General features: G+C 38.8%; 1 protein-coding gene across 1 annotated transcript in view; it reads right to left on the bottom strand.

Annotated features, from left to right (window-relative positions):
• Nucleotides 1–2,925: 2,925 nt before the first annotated feature.
• Nucleotides 2,926–9,729, bottom strand: part of NACC2 (NACC family member 2) — an 87,388-nt gene continuing 80,584 nt past the window's right edge. Inside the window, exon 7 of the mRNA XM_053695507.1 lies at nucleotides 2,926–4,765. Coding sequence (XP_053551482.1) covers nucleotides 4,260–4,765 — 506 coding nt within the window. The 3' untranslated portion in view covers nucleotides 2,926–4,259. The remainder of the gene's footprint in view (nucleotides 4,766–9,729) is intronic.

Here is a 9,729-nt window from a genome sequence, read left to right as displayed (position 1 = left end):
TCTGGATGATGAGGATGTCTGCCCTAATACTTTCTCAATTCCTAGAGCAGCAAAGGGTTTGTTATCCAACTGACAGTAAGTCAGTACATTTCTAACCTATAACACATTGGTCCTCCTAGCTTGTGCACAAGTCTACATGTAACCGGGCAGTCACCAGGCAGAGCTGCACTCTTGGCAACCAATAAAGTAGTCATCATCTGCATAGCTCAATATACCCGCAGTACTGACAGGAAGAGTCTGCTGTTGGCATTTTGTAGTTGAAAAGCACAGATCACAACTTGATGGTTTTCTGGCCGTTTTTGATTTAAAGGGACAGCAAACACCTTGTAATTACAAGTCATTTCTGTTGCGTTTCTATAAAATAACACATCAGCCAAGTCTAAACATTTTCAATACAAATTAACATACTTTTTTAAAGCAGTTAAATTTCAGTGGCTAAACTTCACTCACCATTTGCCTTATTTGGAAGAGCCAATCTGGGCTTTAATCTGCAGACAACAAAGCCAACCAAATTATGTTAGTATAAAGTGCATTGTTTTGCTGCTGTTATCTGATAAAGCCATATATATGTATGTGTGTGTATATATATATATATATATATATATATATATATATATTAGGGACAGATATGTACTAGAGTTAGCCTTGATGAGTCAGCAGGGTGCATTTCAAATTCTAAGAACATTTTTTAATGCATTTTCAAAGCTAACTTACATGAAAAGGGGGCAAAATAAACAATGCAAATATATTGTTTATATGCATAACTAAACATTGTATATACAAATGTCAATGTGTTTACTGTCCATTTAACAGACCGCCTACAAACTGTATGCTGTCATTTTTTGTGTATTAAAAAAAGATAAACACATAAAAAAATGCAAATCAGATAAAAGGTTTGGGAGACAACAGTAAATATTTACCATATTACTTATTTCGTTCTTGCTTTACATAATATCAGATTCTCCTATATAGGGTGCAGTAGTACCTAAATTCCAAGGCAGATCTCATTTGTAAGGAATGCAAGTGTGTAACTTTTAGAGAACAAATATATATATATTCCAAAAGTCTCTTACAAATGGTATTACATCATACAAACATGAAATACAATTTTAAAAAACTTCCCAATTGAATTATATCTAATTTGCTTTTTTTCTCTTGGTATTCTTTGTTGAAAACTATATCTAAGTAGGCTGAGGAGCCCCAATTAGCTGCCGATTGGTGGCTGCACATATAAACCCCTTATTATTTGCCTCACCAATTTGTTCAGCTCCTTCAATAAAGGATACTAAGAGAATAATTGATAATAAAAGTAAACTGGAAATTTGTTTAAAATTGTGTGCTCTATATAAATCAAGAAAGAAACATTTTGGGTTTCATGTCCCTTTAAAGGGACACTGAACCCAAAATGTTTATTTAGTGATTCAGATAGAGCATGCAATTCTAAGCAACTTTCTAATTTACTCCTATTATCACATTTTCTTCATTCTCTTGGAATCTGTATTTGAAAAGCAAGAATGTAAGTTTAGATGCCGGACCATTTTTGGTGAACAACCTGGGTTGATTGGTGGATAAATTTACCCACCAATAAACAAGTGCTATCCAGCGTCTGAACCAAAAATTGGCTGGCTCCTTAGCTTAGATGCCTTCTTTTTCAAATAAAGATAGCAAGAGAACAAAGAAAAATTGATAATAGGAGTAAATTAGAAAGTTGTTTAAAATTGCATGCTCTATCTGAATCACAAAATAAAAAAATTTGGGTTCAGTGTCCCTTTAAGATCAAGAAAAGTGTCTATTCACACCTATTTGCTACTCCAATACAAGTATGTTTTGGTCCTTTGTGAAAAATGCATCTTTCTATATTGTTCTTCATATTTTTTTAATTCTATATTCTCTCCTTTTAACTACTTGAATTTAGCCTATATACTGTTACGTAAATAACATTCTATATCTATGGACAGCTGAATTCTCTTTAATAACAAATTAAAAGTCCACTTATTATAAATAAGGATTAATTGTATTAGGAATACTGCCCATCCTTCTAATATCGATTTCTCTTGTGGCAAACAGAGAATTTGCTCAAAGCATAGGTTGGACAAATACTACTCTTTGTGGATATATTGGGCAATAAGCAAAAATAACTTTTCCTAAAATATATGGTAATATTTGGAATCTGTTTTGTTGGGTTTACATACAAATATACAACACATTCTGTTAAGTAAAAAAAATACCACAAGGATTATAACAACCAATAGGTTGAGAGGTAACAACAGGGTTTATGATTTAGTTTAGCCACATACCATAATGTGGTTTTGTATATCTGTATCTACAATACTTTTTCGAAAAGAAAAAAATTAAATAAAGTAATTTAAATACCTAATCTTCTATAAATGGAAAAATTGTACATTAATTTAGTGTTCACCTGCAAAGGACAATCAATTGAAATTATTTTTATTTATGATACAAAACTGGATGCCCAAGCCAAGGCACAAATTGAATTGCAGAATCAACTAGATTCAAGATGAGAACTAGATTCTACATAGCCCGAGTTGTATTCTACAATCTAGAAGACCCAAGTTGAGAACTGACCCCAGGTACTGTTGTAAACTTTATAAGACCCTGGAGTGTGTGTGTATATATATATATATATATATATATATATATATATATATATATATACACACACATACACACACATATATATATCCATACAGTGCTTTTTTGTAAAAAAAAAAAAAAAAAAAAAAAAGTGCTCATACTAATTGATTATTGAGTGAAATATTGTGCTCAGTAACTTTGAGAAAAGCAAAAGGGACAGAATTATTTACAATGCTTCATATATTTTGCAACCCCCTCTTGTGTAAACTACAGTATTTGCATGATAGAAAAAAAAAGATAGAATATATATATATGTATGACCAAGGTACCTTGGTACAATCTGTACGGTATAAGAATTGAACTTGAATCTATAGAACCCTGGTGGCATTCCATAATCTAGTAGGCCAAAGCTGAAACTTGACTCTGCATGACTTATGTAGTTTTTACAACTAAAGTCAAAAATAAATATTTGTGTCTCAGAGTTGATTCCAGTTGAATTCTACAATCTATATGTGCCCAGCTGAACATTTTAAACCTCCATGTCTCAGGTTGTGCTCTACACTAGAGAAAACCCAACTTTGAGACACAAGTGGAAACCTAGAAATATATAAAGTCCAGAGCTCTATTACACAAACATTCTAGACCCTTTGAAGAAATTAATGATATTTATATTATCATATCATAAAAAGGTACAGAATCCACATAAAAGAATTTGAGCTGTGGAAGAACTATTCAAAAGTTAACCTTTGATTGGATCATTAAATCCATGCTTGGCACACGTGTTGAAATACCTCAAGGACTAAAATTTGGTAAAAGTGCATTTTAAGGGATCCAGTAGTGGACACAATATTTATACCTTTAGAAAAATCTTAAAAGTTCTGAAATAAAGTAAACAAAAGTTGCCAACGTTCTAAGAAGGACTTATCAGAGCATGGAGAACTGTGCTCTCCCGTAATAGAGCTCTACAGAGACTTTCTAGATATATTCTTGGCTACAAAACCCATTGTAGATACTTTAAACCACTATTATCTCTGAAGTCATATAAAAATAATCTTAACTTTAATTCAGTAGCTTGGGAGAAGCTTCAACAACTGATTCAACTGGACTTTGTCCAATAAAAATATATTAGCGTCACATGACGGTCATACCATTAAATCCAAACCACTAACCTGCTGTCTGTCCAAAGATGAAAACTTCTTAGGAAATCCCTTGATCGCCTTTAGCGCCCTGCAAACGTTTAACAAACGCAAAATATTTTTTTCCCATGAATATGTTAATGAACACAATGCTGACAGATTATTTTAGACGTGCTTGTAAATGAGCATTTGATGTAACTAGTCCATAAGATAAAAAATTAATGAAAGCTGTTATTTTATAGAGTAAATTCTGTTATATTAAAAAGGAGCCCATTATTTTCCTAAGTAGGCCACTTCTGACCTATTCATTTACAGTATAACGAATGCGATTATTTCCTTCATAAATTGTTTCGTTTTTTTTTTTTTTTAAATACAAGCAGAATAAAAATCACATTGTTTTCAGGCAACAGTAGCAGTTCTGAAGGTAAGTGGCTGATCACATTTGTTTCGTATTAGTTATGCATGCAAGCAGCTTTAGTATAACACATCCCTTATGAGTCACAATTTGTGTTTTGTCTGCTCTTCTATTTATAAAGTCCCACCATACGTAGCATCTTGTCTTCTCACTGGGGTTTCTGGACGGCTAGTAGTGCTGCTATCTTGTTCGAAGGGTTGAGCTGGACTGCTCTGGGTTTCCGATGCCAAGGTATCTGTGCCACCTACCTCCTGGATGACGGATCCCGTTGCGCCTTCTGCTTCTTGGCTCTGTTCAAACGGAGCATTGGATGCATTTGTGAGGTCAATATTTGCAGTGTTAGTTCTCAAAGATACTATAGCGCTAGAATCGTTTCTGCGCTCTGCATAGATTCTTTGCTCAAATGCCTGTGCAGGGCTTGGCTGAAATTCAGACTCCAAGGGGATGCCAGCTGTTGTTGCGCCCATTACAGAGCGGTACATCTCCACTCCCTCAGGGAGCATGGACTTTATTTTGGGAAGCCAACGTTTACGCACTCTACGGGCATTGGTGCACATGTCGGCTGCAATGACATTCATTTCGCTCTCCTTAAAATTCGGGGCAAAATTCTGGCAATACACTGCAAATACAGGGACATAATATATGAGATAAATTTATACATGTATTATAGATATGTATTTAAAAGGCAATCTTTAATAAAAAAAAAAAAAAAAAAAAAAAAAACTTTAACCCAATTTAGCCCAATCAGACGTAGATATACATCAAGCGGTACAAAGCCCAGCATACCGCATAAAGTAGATCTACATCCAACATGTTGCTGCTTGTGGGCTCGGGCATCTGCCATCATATGGTAACGAAGTGCAATCAGTGCTCCATTAACATATGAAGCCAGATCGTTACAGACAGTGACACTGTTTGTGTCACTGTCTGTAACGATTATCCATTGGTGCAAGAGGGGAGGCTGGAGGCAGGTGGGGGGAACCCTACACTATAGAAACTAAGTTTTGAAAAGAGAGGAAGGGATGGGTTGCAACACTACAGGAAAGGGAAATCAGAGCGGGCCCAAAACAATCACGGGGAGGGTTGGTGTGAATGGTTATGGGGACCCCCTACACTACAGAAAAAAAATATCAATAAAGAAATAAAATAAATATAAACTGAATATTATATATATATATATATATATATATATATATATATATATATATATATATATATATATATATAAAGAGGCCCTTACCTAAGATGGCTGCTGTTAGTGGGAGGGGGAGGGTTAGAGAGCTGTTTGGATCAGGGAGGTGGGAGGGTTGAGGAGGGATCCCTACACTGCAAAAATAAATAAATAAATAAATATTTAAAGAAAGAAACAAAACCTAAACTGCATACTGGCAGACTGTCGGCCAGTACCTAAGATGGTGGTGAGGAGTGTTTGGGGGAGGGGATCAAGTAGGAATCAGAGAGGTGGGAGGGTAATTCCTACATTACAATACTATTACCCTTACCAGCTAACCAATTAACCCTTTCACTGCCAGGAATTTCAGAAATGTTGTGCGCAGCTGCAATTAGTGGCCTTGCAATAACCAAAAAGCATATGGCAAAGCCAAGCATGTCTGATATTTCTGAGCTCAAAGGATCCCAGAGAAGCTTTTACAACCAGCACAAGGAAGAAACCCAAAGTGTGTGAAAAAACAAAATGTATGCTTACCTGATAAATGTATTTATTTCCAGATATGGTGAGTCCACAACGTCATCAATTACTGTTGGGAATATCACTCCTGGCCAGCAGGAGGAGGCAAAGAGCACCACAGTCAAACTGTTAAGTATCACTTCCCTTCCCACAAACCCCAGTCATTCGACCGAAGGGTAATGGAGAAAAAGGAGTAACACAAAGGTGTAGAGGTGCCTGAGGCTTAGTCAAAAAAATAACTGTCTTAAAAAATAAAAAAAGGGCGGGGTCGTGGACTCACCATATCTGTAAATAAATAAATTTATCAGGAAAGCATACATTTTGTTTTCTTTCCTAAGATATGGTGAGCCCACAACGTCATCAATTACTGTTAAAAACCAATACCCAAGCTAGAGGACACAGATGACTAGTGAGGGACAAGACAGGCAGACCTAAACAGAAGGCACCACCGCTTGAAGAACCTTTCTCCCAAAAGAATCCTCAGCCGAGGCAAAAGTATCAAATTTGTAAAACTTGGAAAAAGTATGCAGAGAGGAACAAGTTGCAGCCTTGCAAATCTGCTCCACAGAAGCTTCATTTTTAAAAGCCCAAGAGGAGGGGACAGCACTTGTGGAATGAGCAGTAATTCTCTCAGGAGGCTGCTGACCAGCAGCCTCATAAGCCAAACGAATAATACTTCTCAACCAGAAAGAAAGAGAAGTAGCAGTAGCCTTCTGACCTTTACGTTTTCCAGAAAAGCAACAAACAGGTCAGAGGACTGGCAAAAATCCATAGTCGCCTGTGGATAGAATTTTAGAGCACGCATAAAATCCAGGTTTTGCAACAAACATTCCTTATGAGAAGAAGGATTAGGACATAGCGAAGGAACAACAATTTCCTGATTAATATTTCTATCCGAAGCAGAAGAGATAGCCATAAGAAACAAAACTTTCCAAAATAAGAACTTAATATCAATGGAATGCAATGGCTCAAACTGAGCCTGCTGCAAAACTTTAAGAACAAGATTAAGGCTCCAAGGAGGAGCAACAGACTTAAACACAGGCCTGATTCTGACCAAGGCCTGACAAAAAGATTGCACATCCAGCACATCCGCCAGACGTTTTTGCAACAAAATAAAGCTGAAATCTGACCTTCCAGAGTGCTGGCTGATAAACCCTTGTCCAGACCTTCCTGGAGAAAAGACAAAAACCTAGGAATCCTAACCCTACTCTAAGAGTAGCCCTTGGATTCACACCAATAAAGATATTTACGCCATATCTTATGGTAAATCTTTATAGTAACAAGCTTACAAGCCTGAATCATGGTCTCAATGACCGACTCAAAAAACCCATGCTTAGACAGAACTAAACGTTCAATCTCCAAGCAGTCAGCTTCAGAGAAACGAGATTTGGATGAAGAAATGGACCCTGATTTAACAGGTCCTTCCTCAGAGGCAAACTCCAAGGTGGGAGAGATGACATCTCTACTAGGTCTGCATACCAGATCCTGCAAAGGCCACACAGGAGCTATGAGAATCACCAATGATCTCTCCTGTTTGATTCGAGCAATGACTAGTGGAAGGAGCACAAATGGAGGAAACAGTTATGCCAGTCTGAAATTCCATGGAACCGGAAGAGCATCTATCAGAGTGGCCTGTGGATCTCTTGACCTTAAACCGTACCTTGAAAGCTTGGTGTTCTGCCAAGACGGCATCAGATCCAGTTCCGGGACCCCTCATCTGAGGGTTAAGTTGGAAAACACCTTCGGATGGAGTGCCCACTCCCCGGGATGAAAGGTCTGTCTGCTCAGGAAGTCCGCTTCCCAGTTGTCCACTCCTGGAATGTGGATGGCAGATAGACAGCAATTGTAGCTTCTGCCCCACTGAACAATCCGAACCACCTCCTTGATGGCTAAGGAACTCTGACTTCCTCCCTGGTGGTTGATGTAAGCCACTGAAGTGATATTGCCCGACTGGAACCTGATGAACCGGGCTAAGGACAACTGAGGCCAAGCCATCAGAGCATTGTAAATCGTTCTCAACTCCAAAATGTTTATGGGAAGATCAGACTCCTCCCGAGTCCATAGTTCCTGCACCCTTAACGAGTCCCAGACTGCTCCCCAGCCCCCGCAGGCTGGCATCCGTGGTCACAATCTCCCAACATGGTCTCCGAAAGCATGTGCTCTGAGACAGATTTTCCTGAGAAAACCTCCACGGGAGAGAGTCCTTTGTCGACTGATCTAGAGCTATCCTCTGAAACAGATCTGCACGATTCCTGTTCCATTGACTGAGCATGCACAACTGAAGAGCTCTCAAATGGAATCAAGCAAAAGGAATGATGTCCATGGAAGCCACCATCAGAACAATTACCTCCATACATTGAGCCACTGATGGCCGAACCGTAGACCGTAGAGAGAGGCAAGAGGAAATAATTTTGGCTCTCCTGCCCTCTGTCAGAAAAATTTTCATCGATAGAGAGTCTAATTATGATCCCTAGGAAGACTACCCTTGTAGCTGGAATAAGGGAGCTCTTTTCCAGATTCACTTTCCATCCATAAGATCGAAGAAAAGACAACAATATCTATGTGCGAGATTCTACTTGTTGAAAATATTGCGCCTGGACCAATATGTCATCCAGATAGGGCGCTACTGCAATTCCCAGAGACCGGATGACTGCCAAAAGAGCCCCCAGAACCTTTGAGAAAATTCTGGGAGCTGTGGCAAGGCCAAACGGAAGAGCCACAAACTGAAAGTGTTTTCCAGAAAGACAAATCTCAGAAATTTGTGATGATCCTTGTGAATAGGAACATGAAGGTACGCATCCTTTAGTTCTATAGTCGTCATGAACTGACCCTCTTGCACTAACGGAAGAATAGAACGTATAGTTTCCATATTGAAGGACGATACTCTGAGAAACTTGAGACACTTCAGGTCTAGAATAGGACGGAAAATTCCCTCTTTCTTGGGAACCACAGACAGATTGGAATAGAAACCTAGCCCCTGTTCCTGTACTGGAACTGAAACTATCACTCCCAGGGAGGAAAGATCCAGTACACATTTGAAGAACGCCTCCCTTTTTTCTGGTCTGCAGATAATCTTGAGAGGTGGAACCTCCCCCTGGGAGGAAAGGTCTTGAATTCCAAATGGTAACCCTGAGATACTATGTCCACAGCCCAGGGATCTGGGACATCTCGTATCCATGCTTGAGAAACTGAGAAAGTCTGCCCCCCACTTGATCCAATTCCGGATCGGGGTCAAACCCTTCATTCTGATTTAGATTCAGCTGTGGGTTTCCTTGATTGCTTTCCCTTGTTCCAAGACTGACTGGATTTCCAAGTCGACTTGGACTGATCCTGCTTGGAAGATGAAGGAGAAGACTTTCCTCTGAAGGTACGAAAGGAACGAAAATTATTCTGACGTCCTTTCGGTTTATTCTACTTATCTTGTGGAAGAAAAGACACTTTACCACCCATGATATCAGAAATAATTTCTGTCAGACTGGGTCCAAACAAGGTCTTACAAATCACCAAAAGCTTGGACTTAGATGAGCCTTAATCCTGTCTTGGATTTCCTCTAAGGGAGTCTCTGCCTGAAGAAAGTCGGACATGGTGTCGAACCAATAGGCTGCCACACTAGTCACAGTGGCAATACACACTGCAGGTTGCCATTGGAGACCTTGATGAACATATATTTTCTTTAAATAAGCCTCCAGCTTCTTGTCCATAGGATCCTTTAAGGAGCAGCTATCCTCAATAGGAATAGTAGTCCTCTTAGCCAGAGAGGAAATAGCCCCTTCCACCTTAAGGACCATCTGCCATGACTCTTTAATGGAGTCAGCAACAGGAAACATCTTTTTAAAGACAGGAGATGGGGAGAAAGGTATCCCCGCTCTCTCCCATTCTTGTGTTATAATCTGCGT

The sequence above is a fragment of the Bombina bombina genome, chromosome 12 (assembly GCF_027579735.1).
Source record: "Bombina bombina isolate aBomBom1 chromosome 12, aBomBom1.pri, whole genome shotgun sequence".
In the NCBI taxonomy this organism is placed as follows: Eukaryota; Metazoa; Chordata; class Amphibia; order Anura; family Bombinatoridae; genus Bombina; species Bombina bombina.
Note: the sequence above shows the minus strand (reverse complement) of the source record. Positions and strands in the feature narration are given on the sequence as shown.